This window comes from Antechinus flavipes, chromosome 2 (genome assembly GCF_016432865.1).
Source record: "Antechinus flavipes isolate AdamAnt ecotype Samford, QLD, Australia chromosome 2, AdamAnt_v2, whole genome shotgun sequence".
Classification (NCBI taxonomy): Eukaryota; Metazoa; Chordata; class Mammalia; order Dasyuromorphia; family Dasyuridae; genus Antechinus; species Antechinus flavipes.
In genome coordinates, this window is record NC_067399.1 from 292,355,873 (window position 1) to 292,377,344 (window position 21,472).

General features: G+C 33.3%; 1 protein-coding gene across 1 annotated transcript in view; it reads right to left on the reverse strand.

Moving 5' to 3' along the window:
* The window catches only part of LOC127546648 (cation channel sperm-associated auxiliary subunit beta-like), a 161,285-nt gene that overhangs the window by 134,602 nt on the left and 5,211 nt on the right, over window positions 1-21,472 (reverse strand). The window contains 1 exon segment of the mRNA XM_051973660.1: window positions 20,358-20,439. Within this exon segment, the coding sequence (XP_051829620.1) occupies window positions 20,358-20,439 (82 nt within the window).

The following is a 21,472-nucleotide window of genomic DNA, read 5'->3' on the forward strand; positions in this document are numbered from 1 at the left end:
ACAGGAAAAAAAAATGAGCAAGAAACAGAAAAGAATCTTAACCATAAAAAGCTACTATGGTGACAAGGCAGACCAAAATACAGACTCACATGAAGACAGAATGTGCCCCCAAAAAAATCTATAAGACTGTTACGAATTGGTCTCAAGCCCAAAGAGGCTTCTTGAAAATGCTCATAAAAGACTTTAAAAGATAAATAAGAGAGAAAGAAGAAAAAAAGAAATGAGAGGAATGCATAAGAAGTCAACAGCTAGGAAAAGGAAGGGGAAAAAATTGTCTGAGGAACAATTCCTTAAAAAGTAGATGTAACCAGTTGAAAAAGATATACAAAAGCTAACTGAAGAAAATCACATGTTAAAAACTGGAACAGGATACATGGAAACTAATAATTCTGTGAAACAGCAAGAATCAGTCAAACAAACTAAAAAGAATGAAAAAATGAAAAAAAAAGTGAAATATCTCATTGGAAAAATAACCAACCTAGAAAATGAATCCAGAAGAGACAATTTTAAAATTATTGGACTACCTAAAGGCCATGACCAAAAAGAAGAGGTTGAATATCATTCTTCAAGAGATCATCAAAAAAAACTGCCCCAGTATTCTATAAACAGGGGAAAGTGTTCATTAAAAAAATCTATTGGTCCCCTCTAGAAAGACATCCCATGAGGAAAACCCCAAGGAATATTTTTGTGAAACTCCAGAACTATAATTTCAAGGGAAAATACTGCAGCTGCCAGACAAAAGAAATTCAAATATCAAGGAGAAACAGTCAGGATTACCCAGGATTTAACAGCTTATATAATAAAGGATGAGAGGGTCTAGAATGCCATGTTTTGGAAGACAAAGGACCTAGGATTACAACCAAGACTTCATTACCCAGCTAAACTCAACATCATTTTTCAGGGAAGGTAATGAAGCTTCAATAAAATAAAAGACTTTCAATCATTTCTATTGAAAAAAAAAACAGAACTAAACAGAAATTTTAATTTACAAAATCAAACAAATCCCTAAGAAAAAATCTCCAGGGCCAGATGAATTCGCAAGTGAATTCTACCAAACACTTTTTTTTTTTTTACTTTATTTATTTTATTTTATTTTTTAAATTTTTATTTAATAATTACTTTATATTGACACTCGTTTCTGTTCCGATTTTTTTTCCCTCCCTCCCTCCACCCCCTCCCCTAGATGGCAAACAGTCCTTTATATGTTGGATATGTTGCAGTATATCCTAGATACAATATATGTTTGCAGAACCGAACAGTTCTCTTGTTGCATAGGGAGAATTGGATTCAGAAGGTATAAATAACCCGGGAAGAAAAACAAAAATGCAGATAGTTCACATTCGTTTCCCAGTGTTCTTTCTTTGGGTTCTACCAAACACTTAAAGAACAACTAATTCCAATACTATGTAAACTATTTGGAAAAATAGTTAAAGTAAGTAATACTGCCAAATTCCTTTTTTGGCACAAACATGGTACTGATATCTAAACCAGGAAGAGCCAAAATAGAGAAAAAAAATTATTGATTAATCTCCCTAATGAATATAGATGCACAAAATTTAAATAATAGCAAAGAGATTACAGCAATTTATCAGAAAGATAATACAATCTGACCACGTGGGATTTATACCAAGAATGCAGGGCTGGTTCAATATCAGGAAAACTATTACCATAATTGACCATATCAATAACAAAACCAACAGAAATCACATGATCAGGAGGAAGAGAAGAAGCAGAAGGAGGAGGAGGAAGAGGAGCAGGTAGAAATATGCATCTCAATATATGCAGCAAAAGCTTTTTTGACAAAATACAGCACCTGTTATTAATAAAACCACTAGTGAGCATAGAGATAAAGGGAGTTTTCCTTAAAATAATAATTAATATCTATCTAAAACCAATAGCAAAATTCAGTTTCAATTGATCAAAGATGGGCAGAAGCAGTTACACCCAAAGAAAGAACACTGAGAGATGAATATAAACTGCTTGCATTTTTGTTTTTCTTCCCGGATTATTTATACCTTCTGAATGCAATTCTCCCTCTGCAACAAGAAAACTGTTCGGTTCTGCACACATATATTGTATCCAGGATATACTGTAACCTATTCAACATGTAAAGGATTGCTTGCCATCTGGGGGAGGGGGTGGAGGGAGGAAGGGGAAAAATCGGAACAGAAGTGAATGCAAGGGATAATGCTGTAAAAAATTACCCTGGCATGAGTTCTATCAATAAAAAGTTATTTTAAAAAAAACCAATAGCAAGCATTATTTATAATGGAGAGAAACTGGATGTATTCCCAATAAGATAAGAGGTGAAACAAGGATGCCCATCATCACTACTATTATTCAACATTGTATTGGAAATTTTAGCTTCAGCAAGAAGAAAAGAAAAAGAAATTAAAGGAATTAGAATAGGTAATGAGGAAACAAAACTATCATTATTTGCAAATGATATGATAGTATACTTAGAGAATCTTATAAAATCATCCCAACAGCTACTGGAAACAGTTCACAACTTTAGCAAAGTTGCATGGTATAAAGTAAACCCACAAAATCATTATCATTTCTACATATTACTGACAAAGTTCAGCAGCAAGAGAAATTCCATTTAAAATAATTGTGGATAAAACAAAATACTTGGGAGTCTACAAACCCAGGAACTATATGAACACAATTACAAAACACTTCTCACACAAATAAAATCAGATCTAAAAAACTGGAAAAATATCAATTACTCATGGCTAGGCCAAGTTAATAAAACAATAATTACAATTCTGCCTAAATTGATCTACTTTGTCAGTGCCATACCAATCAAACTGCCAAAACATTATTTTACAGAACTAGAAAAAAATAATATTTATCTGGAAGAACAAATTTTAGATACTAAAATTAAAGACATCTATAATCATATGAAAAAATTAAAACAACTCTGCGGTACCACCTCACACCTTTCAGATTGGCTAAGATGACAGGAAAAGATAATGAAAAATGATGAAGGGAATGTGGGAAGACTGGAACACTAATGCATTGTTGGTAGAGTTGTGAAATGATCAAACCATTCTGGGAAGCAATTTGGAACTATGCCCAAAGAGTTATAAACTATATGTGCCTTTTGACCCAGCAGTATCACTACTGGATCTGTATTCCAAGATCATAAAGAAGGAAAAAAAGGCCCAGAAGTGCAAAAATGTTTGTAGTGGTTCTTTTTGTGGTGACAAAAAAATTGGAAAATAAGATGCCATCGATTGGGGAATGGCTGAACAAGTTGTGATAGGTGAAGATAAAGGAATATTATTGTTCTATAAAAAATAATGAATATGTTAATTTTAGAAAAGGCGAGTGATGATAATGATGAGCAAAACAAGCAGAACCAGAGACATATTTTACAAAATAACAGCAAGAATGCACAAAGATCAACTATGAAAGGCTTGGTTCTTCTCAGTGGTTCAGTGACACAAAGCAATCCTAATAGACTTAGGAAAGAAAATATCATCTGCATCCAGAAAAAGAACTAAGAAGACAGAATGTAAATCAACACTTGCTTTGTTCATTTCTTCTTTCTGTTTTTTTTTAATCTCTTCCATGGTTTTTCTTTTTTGTTCTGACTTTTCTCTCACAACATGATTCATAAAGTAATGTGTATTAAAAATAAATACATTTACTAGGAAAAAAAAAAGATGGATGGCAGTGTAAAAGCAGAGACTGAAAAAAGACCATTAGATTTGCCAATTTAGACATAATTATAAAATATACAAACAAATAAAACAAAAAAGAACTAAAACAGTTCATGTGTTCAGTGCTCATGACAGGACCATACTCATAGAAGAAAAATACAATATTATACAAATTGATTGCAATTTTAATGTTTTACAGATCAAATATCAAGGTATCCTTTACAGAATTCAATAGGATCCTAATAAAATAAAATTCATTTGGGGAAACAAAGAGTCTACAATATTAAGGGAAATCATTAAAAGTGAAAGAAATGAAAAGGGAATCAATCATATTTTTAGGTTTCAAATTATATTATAAATTATCAGTCAATCAATCAATAGACTTTTATTAAGCTTTTATATGCCAAGAACTGTGCTAACTACTCGGGATTCAAAAAGAGTGAAATGACAGCTTCTTTCTCCAAGGAGTTTACAATCTAAGTAGGAAGAGAAGAAATAAATGTATTCAAAGCAAGCTACATACAGAATAAATGGAAGTCATTAAGAGAAAGAAGGCACTGGAATTAAGTGGAATGGAGGAAGATTTCCTGTATAAGGTGGAATTTCTGCTAAAAGTTAAAAGAAGCCAGGGAGATGTGTAGTCAGAATGAAGGACACTAATTGTTATAGCCAACAAAAATTGAGTGGATGCCTATCAGTTAGGGGATGGCTGAATAAGTTATGCTATATGAATGTAATGAAATATTATTGTTCTATAAGAAATGAGAAGGATGATGTCAGAAAAAGCCTAGAAAGACTTACATGAACTGATCTTAAGTGAGCAGATCCAAGAGAAAAATGTATACACTAACAACAAGATTTTGTAATGATAAACTATGATGGACTTGGCTCTTTTCAACAATGGGGTGATTGATGGCAATTCTAATATACTTGTAATGGAAAGAATGAGCCACCTGCATCCCGAAAGAGAAGTACAGTGATTAAATATAAATCAAAGCATAGAATTTTTACTTTTTTGTTGTTGTTTTTTGGTTGTTTGCTTGATATTTTTCTGTCATCGTTTTTTCTTTCTTTTTTGATCTGATTTTTCTTTCACAACACAATAAATATCAAAATTTGTTTAGAATAATTGCATGTTTAATCTATCTCAGGTTGTTTTGCTGTCCAAATAAGGGTGAAGGGAGTAAGAGATGGAGAAAAAATTGGAACACAAGGTTTTGCAAAGGTGAATCTTGAAAACTACCTTTGCACATATTGGAAAAAGCAAGTCCAATTAAAAATAAAAGTATTTTTTAAAGTATTTCTTTTGCCCAGAGAAGAAATATGAAGCATCTTGTTCATGGTAAAACCAGTAGTCAGTGTCTCTGAATCAAGTAATATGTGTCTGGGAGTATTGTGAAAGAAGATTTGAAAGATAGGAAGAGGGTAGATTGTGAAGGACTTTCAATTCAATATAGTACTTTGGTTTTGCTCCTGAAGGCAATAAGAATACATGGAAGTTTTGTCAAGTAGAAGGGAAATATAATCTGATCTGCACTTTAGAAAGAGAAAATTGGAAGAAAGTCTGGTAGAAATTAAGTTTAGAGTAATATCTCACATTACATTCCATAATAAATTATAAATGAATACATGATCTTAATAGTAAAATATGAAATATTGAAAACAGATTATATCTTTCATAATAAAAAGGCAATGTATTCTTAACTAAATAGGGGATAGAGACAATTGTAAAAGATAAAGTTTAATAATTGATAATATGAAAATGAAAATATTATGTAGAAACACACTAGTGTACTTTGGATAAGAGGGGAAATGGGGGGAAATGTCATAACAAATTTCTCAGGTAAGGATTTGGCATCAAAGATATCAATAAGTAATATATAGAGATATATAAATATCTTGGTTATATGCTACATATATAATATGCATTATACATTATATATAATATATTTTATTAAAATAAAATTTTATTATTTGAAACATTAAATGCATAAATTATTTAAAACATAAACAATCTATGTATATATAATCAAAAGCTATTCACCAATAAATTGTCAAAGGCAGTAAAAAATTATCAAAGAATTACAAAGCATTTTAAATAAGTTTTTCCAAATGCAAATTAAATTTTTATTTTTTAAAATTTTGAATTTGAAATTATCTTCTTCCTTCCCTCCTCTACTAAATCCCTGATATGGCAAGCAATTTGAATAGGTTATGTGTGTAAAATCACATTAAACACATTTACACATTAGTTATATTGTGAAATAAAACACAAACCAAAAAACAAAATATAAAGTACTGTGCTTTGATCTGCATTCTATCTCTATCAGTGTTTTCTTTGTAAATGGACAGCATTACTTATCATGAGTCTTATAATTGCCTTGGATCATTGTATTTCTGAAAATTGCTAAGTCATTCACAGTTGATCATCAGAAAATATTACTACTGTGTACAATGTTCTCCTGATTCTTCTCATTTTACTTTGTATCAATTCATTTAAGTTGTTCCAGGTTTCTCTGAAAATATCCTTCTCATCATTTCCTATGCTACAACAGTATTTTCAATTGATGGGCATCCCCTCTCTTTCCAATTTTTTGCCATCCAAAAAATAGCTGCTAGAAAAAAAACTTTTGCACATATTGGTCCTCCCCCACACATTTTTTTTTTTTGGTTTTCTCTTCTTGGAATACAGACATCATAGAGGTTTTGCTGAATCGAGGTGCATATATAGCTTTATTGCCTTTTGGGCATAGTTTCAAATTGTTCTCCAGAATTGTGGGATTAGTTCACAACTCTCCCAACAATGCATTAGTGTCCCAATTTTCCCATTTGACTTCCAATATTATTCATGTTCTTTTTATATCATGTTAAGCAGATAGCTGAAAGGTAGCACCTTAGAATTGTTTTAATTTAATTTACATTTCTCTCACAGGGGTCCTCAAACTACGGCTCTTGGCCAGATTTGGCAGCTAAGGATGTTTATCCCCCTCACCCAGGGCTATGAAGTTTCTTTATTTAAAAGTCCACAAAACAAAGCTTTTGTTTTTACTATAGTCTGGCCCTCCAACAGTCTGAGGAACAGTGAACTAGCCCCCTATTTTAAAAGTTTGAGGACCCCTGCTTGCATTTTTATATGATTATTGATAGCTTTAATTTCTTCATCTGAAAAGTGCTTATTCATATCCTTCAATAACTTATCAATTGGAGGATAGTGTGTAATCCTATAATTTTGACTTGGTTCTCTATATAGTTGAGAAATGAGGTCTATTATCAAAGAAATTTACTAGAAAAAATTTTCCTTTTTTCTGTTTTTCTCCTAATATTGAATTCATTGGTTATGTCTATGCAAAAATATTTTAACTTAAAATGACCAACATTATTCATTTTACCCATAAAGTTCTCTATCTTGGTACAAGGGCGGAGCCAAGATGGTGGAGAAGGCACACAAGCCTCTCTAAGCTCCTCTCATTCCCCTCTTAACCAACTGTTTAATTCAGCTTCAAAAATAGCTCTTCACTATTTAAATTCATGAAGAGTAGAAGCACACAACTTACCAGCTGATGTCAATCTGGAAGATTGCCAGGAAAGGTTTGTCCTGAGGGGCCAGGAACAGACTAGCACAGGCAGCAAGAGACTAGCATCCTGAGCAGACCAGGGGTGGGGGTGACCTCTGTGGCTAGAGAAGTTACAGAGACAACTCTGCTATAGGCTAACTGCTCTGCCTTGACTACAAAGCAGTAAACTGGCAGAGAAATTAAAGCCTAAAACAGAGGGTACTCTAAAAAATGCCAGAACCTAACAAGATCTTCCTGTAACCACCCAAACCTGGATTTGACTCAGGCAGACCGTAATGCAGCCCTGCAGCCACATCCTGCAGTTCGGGGCTTTTGCGGAAGGGGGAGAGGGGGAGCTCAGCCTAGGCAATAGAACTTCCCCAGCAGACTGTGCTTCTAGGGCAGACACTTCAGGTTCCTGCAAATCCACTCACGGCTCAACTGCTAATATCCACAGCCCCAGGGCAGGCTTTGACTTGGGGTAGTGAAACTCTCACTGCTCAGCGTCTAGCCCCAGGGCAGTCATTATCTCACACAGCTGGGGTTCTTTGCAGGGCACTTTCCCAGCTCAGCCCTGCAGACCTGAGTTACTCCTGGGTGGGGAACTCTTTTCCAGAGCACTCCAGTACCTCGCTGCTTTTTGTAGCCGGCTGGCAGGACAGCTACCCATCCATACACCTTTCACTGCTCTGCAGAGGAAGCTGGTAACCTCCTGGCTCTGAAGGCAGATCTTACAGGCTTTAACAAAATGAGTAAAAAAAATCAAAAGAACGATTGACAATTTCTATGCAGAAAGAGAAAAGTTTTTCAACCCTGAAGAGACTAATAGCAGACAGTTTCCAGACAATTGTTGGTCTCCAATACAAAAGGCTCTCCTAGAAGAGACTATTAAAAACCTTAAAAGAGAACTAGAAGAAAAATGGGGAAAGGAAAGAGAAGCTATGCAAGAGAGCAACAACTTCCTTAAATGTGAATTAGAAAAGGTGAAAAACTCCCAAGAAGTGCAGGGAAACAGAATTTGTGAATTGGAAAAAGAAAATAACTCACTAAAAAAAAAAATTAGTGAAATGGAAAAAAATTCCATAAAGCAAAACAACTCAATTGGACATATACAAAAAGAAGTTAAAAAAAAGCTAATGAAGAAAATAACTCACTAAAAATCAGAACTGAACAAATAGAAATGACTGATTCATTGAGACATGAAGAATTAGTCAAGCAAAACGAAAAAAATGAAAGATTGGAAAAAAATGTCAAATATTTACTTGGAAAAACAACAAACCTAGAAAATAGATCTAGGAGAGATAACCTGAGGATCATTGGACTACCCGAAAATTATGATGAAAAAAAGAGCCTAGACACTATTTTACAGGAAATCATCAAAGAGAATTGCCCAGAAGTAAGAGAACTGGAAGGTAAAATAGGCATTGAAAGAATTCATTGAACACCTTCTGAAAAAGACCCTAAAATAAAGACTCTGAGGAATATTGTGGCCAAACTTCAGAATTTTCAAGACTAAAGAAAAAATTTTTACAAGCAGCCAGGAAAAAACAGTTCAAATACCGAGGTGACACAAGAAGGGTCACGCAAGATCTGGCTGCATCAACATTAAAGGATCGAAGGGCCTGGAATCAGATATTTTGAAAGGCAAAAGAGCTTGGAATGCAGCCAAGAATAAACTACCCATCTAAGCTGAGTAATTTTTTCCATGGAAGAAGATAGACATTTAATGAAATAGAGGAATTCCATTTGTTTCTAAGGAAAAAACCAGATTTAAACAAAAAATTTGATCTCCAACAACAGGACTCAAGAGAAGTAGAAAAAGGTAACAGGAACTCTTGAGAATTGTATTTCTGTTGTGGATATACATAAAAACCATGTGTATAATTTGATTTTACCGATATAAAAAAGGAAGTAGAAATGGAAAGAGGATGTTGTCAGAAAAAGGGAAAAGGGGAGATAAAAAGAGGGAAACTACATGTGACGATGAGGCAAAGGAAAGCTATCATAACTGAGGGAACTTAGAGAGGGGGAGGAACATTGTGTGAATCCTACTCTCATTAGAGTTGTCTCAAAGAGGAAATAATTGACATATGTTTTACAGAGATTCTTCTCTCACTTCATTAAAAAGTGGGAGAAGAAAAGGGAAAAGGAAAAAGAGTAATAAGAGAAGGGCACAAGAAAGGGGAAGGGATTCAAAGGGAGGAAAGAAGGATACTAAAGAGGGAGAGCTGTGTGACGCAAATGGGACCAATAAGTTTAATACTAGGGAAGAAGGGAAGGAGGGCAAGAAAAAGAAAAGTATAATCTGGGGATATTAGGATGGCAGGAAATACAGAATTAGTAATTTTAACCGTAAATGTGAATGGGATGAACTCTTCCATAAAGAGGCAGAAGATAGCAGACTGGATCAAAAGTCAGAACCCTACAATATGTTGTTTACAGGAAACACATTTAAAACAGCGAGATACATATAGAGTAAAGGTAAAAGGCTGGAGCAGAATCTATTATGCTTCAGGTGAAATCAAAAAAGCAAGGATAGCCATCCTTATCTCAGATCAAGCAAAAGCAAAAATTAATCTAATTAAAAGAGATAAGGAAAGAAACTATATCTTGCTAAAGGGTACTATAGACAATGAAGCAATATCAGTATTAAACATATATGAACCAAGTGGTATAGCATCTAACTTCCTAAAGGAGAAGTTAAGAGAGTTGCAAGAAGAAATAGACAGCAAAACTATAATAGTGGGAGATCTCAATCTTGCACTCTCAGATTTAGAGAAATCAAATCACAAAACAAATAAGAAAGAAATTAAAGAGGTAAATAGAATATTAGAATAATTAGGTATGATAGATTTCTGGAGAAAACTGAATGGTGACAGAAAGGAGTATACTTTCTTCTCAGCAGTTCATCGAACCTACACAAAAATTGACCATATATTAGGACAAAAAGACTTCAAAATTAAATGCAGGAAGGCAGAAATAGTAAATGTTTTCTTTTCAGATCACAATGCAATAAAAACTACATTCAACAAAAAGTTAGGTGGAAATAGACCAAAAAGTAATTGGAAACTAAATAATCTCATTTTAAAGAATGATTGGGTGAAACAGCAAATTATAGACGCAATAATTTCACTCAAGATAATGACAACGGTGAGACATCATACCAAAATTTATGGGATACAGCCAAAGCGGTAATAAGGGGAAATTTTATATCCTTAGAGGCTTACTTGAATAAAATAGAGAAAGAGAAGATCAATGAATTGGGCTTGCAACCTAAAAAGCTAGAAGAAAGAAAGGACAAAACAGCCAATAATTGGCTAATTAAAAACCCCTAATCAATTACTAAACTTGAAATTCTAAAATTAAAAGGAGAAATTAATAATATAGAAAGTAAAAAACTATTGAACTAATAAATAAAACTAAGAGTTGGTTTTATGAAAAAAACAATAAAGTTGATAAACCTTTGGTAAATCTGATTAGAAAAAGGAGAGAGGGAAATCAAATTAGTAGTCTTAAAAATGAAAAGGGAGAACTTTCCATCAATGAAGAGGAAATTAAAGAAATAAAAAGGAGTTACTTTGCCCAACTTTATTCCAATAAATTTGATAACCTAAGCAAAATGGATGACTACCTCCAAAAATATAGGCTTCCCAGATTATCAGAGGAGGAAGTAAATTGCTTAAATAGTCCCATTTCAGAAAAAGAAATAGAATAAGCTATTAATCAACTCCCTAAAAAAAATTCCCCGAGACCAGATGGATTTACATGTGAATTCTATCAAACATTCAAAGAACAATTAGCCCCAATGCTTTATAAACTATTTGAAAAAATAGGGAATGAAGGAGTCCTATCAAATTCCTTTTATGACACAAACATGATACTGATACCTAAACCAGGTAGGTTGAAAACAGAGAAAGAAAATTATAGACCAATCTCCCTAATGAATATTGATGCTAAAATCTTAAATAAGATATTAGCAAAAAGACTACAGAAAATCATCCCCAGAATAATACACCATGATCAAGTAGGATTCATACCAGGAATGCAGGGCTGGTCCAATATTAGGAAAACTATCAGTATAATTGGCTATATTAATAGCCAAATTAACAAAAACATATGATCATCTCAATAGATGCAGAAAAACCATTTGATAAAACCCAACATCTATTCCTATTAAAAACTCTTGAGAGTATAGGAATAAATGGACTTTTTCTTAAAATAATCAGTAGCATCTATTTAAAACCATCATCAGTAAGCATCATATGTAATGGGGACAAACTGCAAGCATTCCCAATAAGATCAGGAGTGAAAACAAGGTTGCTCACTATCACCGTTATATTTAATATTGTATTAGAAATGCTACCTTTGGCAATAAGAGTTGAGAAAGAGATTAAAGGAATAAGAATAGGCAATGAGGAAACCAAATTATCACTCTTTGCTGATGATATGATGGTATACTTAGAGAATTCCAGAGACTCTACTAAAAAGTTATTAGAAACAATCCACACCTTTAGCAAAGTTGCAGGATACAAAATAAACCTACATAAGTCATCAGCATTCTTATATATCACTAACAAAACCCAACAGTTAGAGTTACAAAGAAAAATTCCATTTAAAGTAACTACTGATTGTATAAAATATTTAGGAATCTGTCTACCAAGGGAAAATCAGAAACTTTTTGAGCAGAACTACAAAACACTTTCCACACAAATTAAGTCTGATCTAACCAACTGGAAAAATATTAAATGCTCTTGGATTGGGTGAGCAAATATAATAAAGATGACAATACTACCTAAACTAATCTATTTATTTAGTGCTATACCAATCAAACTCCCAAAAAACTATTTTGATGACCTAGAAAAAATAACAACAAAGTTCATATGGATAAACAAAAAGTCAAGAATTTCAAGGGAATTAATGAAAAAAAATCAAATGATGATGGCCTAGCTGTACCAGATCTAAAATTATATTATAAAGCAGCAGTTACTAAAACCATCTGGTATTGGCTAAGAAATAGACTAGTTGATCAATGGAATAGGTTAGGTTCAAAGGACAAAACAGCCAATAACTTTAATAATCTAGTGTTTGACAAACCCAAAGACCTCAGTTTTGGGGATAAGAATGCATTATTTGACAAAAATTGCTGGGAAAATTGGAAATTAGTATGGCAGAAACTAGGCATTGACCCACACTTAACACCATACACCAAGATAAGGTCAAATGGGGTCATGACCTAGGCATAAAGAATGAGATTATAAATAAATTGGAAGAGCATAGGATAGTTTACCTCTCAGACCTGTGGAAAAGGGAGGAATTTATGACCAAAGAAGAACTAGAGATCACTATTGATGACAAAATAGAAAATTTTGATTATATCAAATTGAAAAGTTTTTGTACAAACAAAACTAATACAGACAAGATTAGAAGGGAAACAAACTGGGAAAACATTTTTACAGTTAAAGGTTCTTGTAAAGACCTCATTTCCAAAATATATAGAGAATTGACTCTAATTTATAAGAAATCAAGCCATTTTCCAATTGATAAATGGTCAAAGGATATGAACAGACAATTCTCAGACAAAGAAATTAAAATTATTTATAGACATATGAAAATATGCTCCAAATCATTATTAATCAAAGAAATGCGAATTAAGACAACTCTGAGATACCACTACACACCTGTCAGATTGGCTAGAATGACAGGGAAAGACAATCTGGAATGTTGGAGGGGATGTGGGAAAACAGGGAGACTGATACATTGTTGGTGGAATTGTGAACACATCCAGCCATTCTAGAGAGCAATTTGGAACTATGCTCAAAAAGTTATCAAACTGTGCATACCCTTTGATCCAGCAGTGTTTCTACTGGGCTTATACCCCAAAGAGATACTAAAGAAGGGAAAGGGACCTGTATGTGCCAAAATGTTTGTGGCAGCCCTATTTGTAGTGGCTAGAAGCTGGAAAATAAATGGATGCCCATCAATTGGAGAATGGTTGAGTAAATTGTGGTATATGAACATTATGGAAAATTATTGTTCTGTAAGGAATGACCAGCAGGATGAATACAGAAAGGACTGGCAAGACTTACATGAACTGATGCTGAGTGAAATGAGCAGAACCAGGAGATCATTATATACCTCAACAACAATACTGTTTGAGGATGTATTCTGATGGAAGTGGTTCTCTTTGATAAAGAGAGCTAATTCAGTTTCAATTGATCAAGGATAGACAGAAGCAGCTACACCCAAAGAAAGAACACTGGGAAATGCATATAAACTGCTTGCATTTTTGGTTTTTTTCCCGGGTTATTTATACCTTCTGAATCCAATTCTCCCTGTGCAACAAGAGAACTGTTCGTTTCTGCATACGTATATTGTATCTAGGATATACTGTAACCTATTTAACATGTGAAGGACTGCTTGCCATCTGCGAGAAGGGGTGGAGGCAGGGAGGGGAAAAATCAGAACAGAAGTGAGTACAAGGGATAATGCTGTAAAAAATTACCCTGGCATGGGTTCTGTCAATAAAAAGTTATTTTAAAAAAAAAAAAGGAATCTGGAGGCTATTATCATTTAATGCCTACATGTTTAGAACTGATATTACTTCATCATCTGTGGTACTCTTTAGCAAGGTTAGTTTCCTTCCTTATATGTTTTCATTAGATTTAATTTTTGCTTTTGCTCAGTAAGGATTGCCACCCTTACTATTTCATTTTACTTCAGTTGAAGCATAATACATTTTTCTCCAACCTTTTGGCTTTACTCTGTATGAATCTCTCAGCTTTAAATGTGTTTCTTTTAAACAACATATTGGTAGGATTCTGGCTTTTAATCCAGTCTGCTATTTGATTTGATTTTATGGGAGCATTCATACCATTCACAGAAATTATACTAAAAAGCTGTTAGAAATAATCCACACCTTTACCAAAGTTGCAAGATACAAATCAAACCCACATAAATCGTAAATACACAAAATCTAACAGTTAAATGATACAAAGAGAAAATCCATTTAAAGCAACTGCAGATAGTATAAAATATTTGGGAATCTATCTGCCAAAGGAAAGTCAGGAACGATATGAGCAAAATGACAAAACACTTTCCACACAAATAAAGTCAGAACTAACCAACTGGAAAAATATTAAGTGCTCTTAGATAGACCGAGTGAATAAAATAAAGATGGCAATACTACTTAAATAAATCTATTTATTCAGTGCTATAAAAATCAGACACCCAAAAAACTATTTTAATGACCTAGAAAAAATAACAGCAAAATACATCTGGAAGAACAAAAGGTCAAGACATTCAAGGGAATTAATGAAAAAAAAAATCAAATGAAGGTGGCCTAGTTGTACCTGATCTAAAACTATATTATAAAGCAGCAGTTCTCCCAAACCTTAAGAAATGGTTATTAACTGGTTACAATGCTTAAATTTTCACGTTACATTTAAGATGACAACTATGGCCAAAATTTCTATCATTTATTTTGCTTTCTAAAACAGCTTGTAAACATCCTATACCAAAATAGCTTCTTCTTGGTGTTTTGTTTGCTGCACCGTTTACTCTAGCTTCATTCCTGGTTTAGAGAAGATATTAAAGAGGAAAAAAGAAGAAAAGATTTTGTAATACGATGCTGAATGATACTTATATAAAACACATCATGCCAAAAAGTTCAAACTTTTTACAATTTGCAATGAAGGACAAAAACACAGCTTAGGATGAAATTATGTGCAAACATAGTCTTTCACATTGCATGGTTTTGAGGGGGGTGTAATAGAAACAGTATAGTTTTTCCAATATTGCGTGTGGGCAATTTGTGAGTATGTGGGGAGTTGAGGGAAGTCGGGTGTATGTCAGGGGTTATGGGTATATCTGTGTCTTGGATATGTTCATTATGTGCAACTGGTACCATCCTGTTACTCCTATTTTTCTCTGAAGATTGATATCAACTCCAACAAAAAAAGCACCTCTGGGAACATTATCTCCTCAGAGATCTGAGAAATATCTGAATTCCATAAGGAGGAATGTTTTATTGTTTTATCCAACAAATCCATGGGAATCTTCCTGGCCTAAAAGCTACAGCATTCTAATAAATTCTAAAAATTATACTAATGTGTAATAAAGAAAGAAAATAATACCTTTTTTAAAAAAAATTCTCTATCTCTTGTTTTGTCATAAGCTCTTCCTTTTCTCCATAAATCTCCAATTATGTCTAAATCACGTACTAATTTTGACTTTATCTTGATATTCAATATGACTCATTTTTCTTTACCAAGTTTCTGCCAAGGTGTTTTCCATTTTCTAGAGCAGTTTTTATCAAATAAGTTCTTGTTCCAAAAGCTTGAGTCTTTGAGTTTATAAAAAACTAGATTAATTTAATTGGCGTATTATGAATCTAATTTGTTTCAATAATCCACTGTTTTATACAGGTAGCAGATTGTCTTGATAATTACTCCATTTTAATGCAATTTGGAATCTGGTATAGCTAAGCTACCTTCACATTTTTTTTTCACTGATTCTCTTACAATTTTTTACTTTTTTTCTCTCATATGAATTCTGTTATATTTTTCTAGCTCTATAAAATATATTTTGAAAGTTTGATTGGTATGGGACTGAATAAATTAGATAGAATTTTAATTTTATTACACTGACTTGGCCTTCCCAGAAGCAATAAACATTTCTCCCAATTGGTTAGATCTGACTTTGTATGAAAAAATGTTTTGTAATTGTGTTCATATAATTCAAAGGTTTGTCTTAGCAAGTAGTCTCCCAACTATTTTATAATGTCTATTTTATAATGGAGTTTCTCTATTACTTGATGCTTGACTTCACTGATAATATACAAACAAAAATGCTGTTTTATGTAAATTTATTTTATATCTTGAAACTCAGCTAAAGTTGTTTCATTTAGTTTATACTTCACTGTCTAATTAGATCAATTTTTGCTTTCACTTTTTCTGAGATCATAACTGCTATTTTTTTTTATTACTTCAGCTAAAGCATAATAATTCTGCTCCAGCCCCTTACCTTTACTCTGTGTATCTCTGCTTTAAATGTGTTTCTTGTAAATAATATATTTTAGGATAATAGTTTTTTTTAATCCACTCTCCTATCCTTTTTATCATTTATCAGTGAATTTACTCCATTTGCATTCACAGGTATCATTACAGTGTATTTACCGCCATCCTATTTCCCCCATTTTTCTCTCCTTTTTTACTTTTATCCTGTTATACCTCACCAGTGTTTGCCTTCTGACCACAAACTCCTTCAATCTGCCCTAATTTCTATAAACATCCTTCCTTCTTTATATCTTTCTAGTTCCCTAAAAGGTAATATAGATTCCTATACCTAAATGGGTGTGTTTGTTATGGCTTCTTTGAGCCAGTTGCCTGCCACTACTACTGTCCATATTCCTCTCCACTGTGATGATTCTTTTGTTTTGTTTTGTTTTGTTAAAAGCTTTTCATTTTCAAAACATATACATGGACAATTTTCAACATTTACCTTTGCAAAACTTTGTGTTCCAAATTGTTTCTCCCTCCTTTTCCCCTACCCTCTCACCAGATGGAAAGTAATCCAATATGTTAAGGATGTGGAATTCATATATATATACACATATATATATGTATATATATATAATTTCCACAATTATCATATTGCAAAATAAAAATCAGATCATAAAGGAAAAAAATAAGAGAACAAAATTAAAGCAAACTATCTTTGTCCTTTCCCTAGGTACAGATGGCTCTCTTCATCACATTGGAACAGGCTGGAATTACCTCGCCATTGAAGAGAGCTATGTCCATCAGAATTGATCTTCATATAACTTTGCTGTTGCTGTGTACAATGCTCTCCTGGTTCTACTCAGTTCACATAGCATCAGTTCATGTAAGTCTCTTCGGACCTCTCTGAAATCATCCTGTTGATTGCTTCTTGCAGAACAGTAATATTCCATTGCATATAACATATTCGGCCATTCTCCAACTGATGGATAACCAATAAGTTTCTGGTTTCTTGCCACTACAAAAAGGGCTGCTATAAATATTGTTGCACATATCTCTCATTTTCCCTCTTGTATAATCTCTTCGGAATACACCAGTAGACACTCTATTGGATCAAAAGTATGCACTGTTTGATAGCCTTTTAAAGGGGCATAGTTCAAAACTGCTTTCCAGAATGGTTGGATCAGTTAATAACACCAACATTGTATTAGTGGCAGTGTTTTCCCATATCCCCTCCAAAATTCATCATTATTTTTTCCTCTCATCTTAGCCAATCTAAGAGATGTGTAGGAGTTGTCTTAATTTGCATTTCTCTAATCAATAGTTATTTGAAACTTTTTTTTTCATATAACTACAGATGGTTTTAATTTCATCATCTGAAAATTCTTATCTTTTGACAATTTTTTCTGTGCACATTCACACTCATATTTGTGGGTTTGTGTTTTGGGACTGTCCTATCACCATAGTAGCTTTCTAATTTCTGTTTCTTGCTCATTTTCTTTCCTTTTTTTATATTTCCTCTTTTTTTCCCCCTTACTTTTAAGGTAAAACTTTATTCTTGGGGTTAAAAGGGGCATTCTTCCAAGCTTCCTGTGCAGCTCTAAGCCTTCACTTAGACCACAGGAACTCCTTGTATTTATAGAGGGTACTTTTGCCTTCTCTATTAGGGAAACAGCTTGTTTTTCCAGAGTTTGCCTTCTGAGCTGGGACTGGAAGCTGTCCCATTGATTTGCTCTTCTACTGAGCCAGAACCAAGGACCTTAATTACTTGGTGATTTGCTGTGATTAAGGCCCTCTCACCAGCTTCCACAGAGCCTGAGCACCCTTTTCACCCCAGTGAGACTGACTTTTCTTGAAGTTTTTCCAATCTAACTTTAACTGGAGAATAGTTTATGTAATGTTCTCTCTAAAATGTAATGTTTTATTGACGTTTTCTTGGGGTCTCTGGGAGCAGCCTTTGTTTCAGTTCAGTAATCACCACAAGTGCAGCCAGCTGTTAAAGTCCAAATCCTTTATTGTCTCCTTCAAAGTCCTATCTCCTTCACTTGGGGCTCGGCTAATTTTCTTAGAGACTTATCACTCTCCTGGGTTCCGAGAGTTTGAGCACCTGCCTCCTTCTCTGCCCTCTGAATCTCTCCAAATGTCTCTCAATCTCCTTGGCTGAGGCTTCTAGCTTATATGCCCCACACTGAGTACAAACCAATCATTCTATCACTAGGAAACCATTATTTGTTGTAGAATTAAATCAATGCTAAACCAGATTTAACCATTGTCTCCTCAATTCCACTTAATATCTTGTTTCAAGTTCTGGCCCATAACATCACCTTGTAGGATTTAAATCAATCATACTGAACCATGCTAAATTACATAACTGTTGTCTCTTTCAATTTCACTGATTTAGTACCTTGTAAGAATCCTATATTTCAAGTTCTGGCCCATAACAGGTTTCATTCCATCTAACTATTCAGATGCTTGATTTCATGTGGTTTTTGAAGAAAACACAGAGAGATGGAGCAACTTCCTAACTTTTCTCCACCATCTTGGCTCCACCCCCACAAACTCAGTAGTTTCTCTGATGAAAAATTTTACATTTTCTTCAAATTCAAGTCTTTTCTTCAATTCTGTTTTATGGTTTCTTGATGGCTCATAGAGTCAATAGATTCTACTTGCCTGATACAATTTTTTATGGAATTATTTTCCTCAATGAACTTTTTTATACATTCTTTTCCTTTTGACAAATACCATTTTAAAAGTTTTTTTTCAATGAATTTTGTAGATCTTTTTCTACCTTTTTTTTTGCTTCCACTTTTTAGGTAGTTTTTTTTTCCCTTCAGTAAACTTTTGTACATCCTTTTCCACTTTTCTGCTTCTTTTACCAAGATGTTGACCTTTTTCATGATTCTGCTGCATTACTCTTATTTTTCCCCCTTTTTTTCTTATTTGATTTTTAAAATTCTGCTAATACACATTCTGCAACCCATATCTATGAAATGAATTTCTGTTAGACTGGCTCACACTAGAGCAAAGTACTTCAATGTTGCCTTAATGGAACACAGCCTGCTGGCTTTCCAAGGCTGCCTGCACTGGACAGTGATTCACTCTCACTTGAGTGAGACAGACCTTTTCTATAAGCTTAAGTATTTGTACTGCTGCTCCAGAATTCATTTAGAGGTGATATTTTAGGTTGTTTTGAGGGGAATTTGAAAGAATTCAGGTTGAATATGAGTTATATGAGTTCCTGATATAACTTGGCTCCATTCTCAGAATTGAGGACTATTAAACAGTCACACTATTTGGGGAGGGAGGACACAATAATATTTCATTACATTAATGTACCATTTCTTTATTTACCAAATAAGGGCAATCTATTTTGTTTCCAATTCCTAGTTCTCACAAGGAGTACTATTATAAATGTTTTGGTGGATATAAGGACTTACTTCTCATCAATAATCTATTGGAGTAAAAAAAAAAAAAACTAGTAATGGAATCTCTGAGACAAAAGGTATGTTTGTTTTAGTCACTTAATTTTTCTTGATTCCAGATTGATTCCCAAAATGATTTTATTGATTCATATCTTTACCAACAATGCAAAACTTAGTAAGATGGGCCCTTATATTAAAAATATTTAGTCACTGAGAGTTTAGATGTTCCACAATTTGTGGTCTTCTGGCATAGCCTTTGTGAGACTAATTATGCTTCCAAGACACAATGAATAGGATCTTATTATCTTAATGACAGAAACACACATACACACACACATCTATATACATCTACACGTATATTTGTGTGTATATATATATATGTATATGTATATATATATGGTGTATAGATATGCTTGCATATATGTGTATTTGCATATGTATATATATGTGTGTGTGTGCGTGTGTGTGTGTGTGTGTGTGTGTGTGTGTGTGTAAATTTAGTTGAATTTTTATTGTCAGAAACCTTTGGATCAGGATAACTATGTAATTTTATAGCATCAATTAAAAAGGGATGTTAAATTTAAAAAGGAATGAGCAGATATTAAAAGAATAAGAAAAGAAAATATTATAAGTGAAGGTAAAGATATATATATATATATATATGCATGTAAGAAAAAAAGATCAGAACATAGGAAATAAGAAATAATTGTAACTTGCCTTTATTATTATATGTTATTCCAGATAATAAATCAGGCATCATCCAAAGTAAAATTGCAGCATATAAAAAAAACTTTCCCATCTGTTTGAACAAATAAGAGTAAATTTTCACTAAATTGCCATGTATTATTCTTACATATTCCTTTAACTTTTTTACAGAATTTATGTGTTTGAGACAAATAATTTAGTGCTTTATTTAATTGATTTTATGTTTTCTTCTCTAATTGTTATCTTTTACATGTAAACTAGAAAGAAAATTTTAGGCCAGAATTTACTTCAGACTAAATAATTTTTGCAAGAAATAACAAATTATCATTAAATGTGAATAAAACAGAATTTAATTTTATGGGGGCTGTGAGACTAAGAGCCAAATATACTATTTTAGCAAAACTGATTGCTGAGTTATTTCTTCACTGAGTGAGGATATTTGATTGACCTCCGAATCATCTCTGAATGCTCTCCATTCACATCCTCTGAATCATTTTCAGTTTAGCTCTATTGATTTGAAATTTGTAATTAAACGAACTATTCAAACTACAGCTTGAGATTATACTCTTACTTTAAATCCTTCTTACCATTGCAGAGATGGTGCCCAACCCTTTCTTCACCCCCTTTTAAATCTGTCCAATTTCCTTCCTTATAGGACAAAAAAGGTCTTAAAATCTACAATCTAAATTTCCACAGTTGATCAGTTAAGAGTGTCCACACCAACATGGACAATAATCAGCTTCTCCCTACTACGGAGAAGTGCTAGAACATTCCAAAGAGGAGCAGTTGGAATGAATCTCCAACTGACTCCAGAAAAATATTACTCAAAAGACACTATTTCCAAATAACAAAGATGAGTTTGGGTTCCTCCCGAACAACTGATTCAGTAATATTTTGCCTTGGGAAAAACAAAGCAGTAAGCAAACAATGATTGATAGCTGGCCTAAGTAGAATGTCTGATGAAAGTATATTTAAATATCTACAGAAATGAAATGATCATTTTCTCAGCCTTGTCCACTAGAGACATCCCTGTAGCATTTGTAATTGTTGGTTCTTCAGGATACTCTTTCCTTCCTGGAGTTTTGTAATCCATTTTTTTCTGAAATATGGACCAACTAAATTAAGGA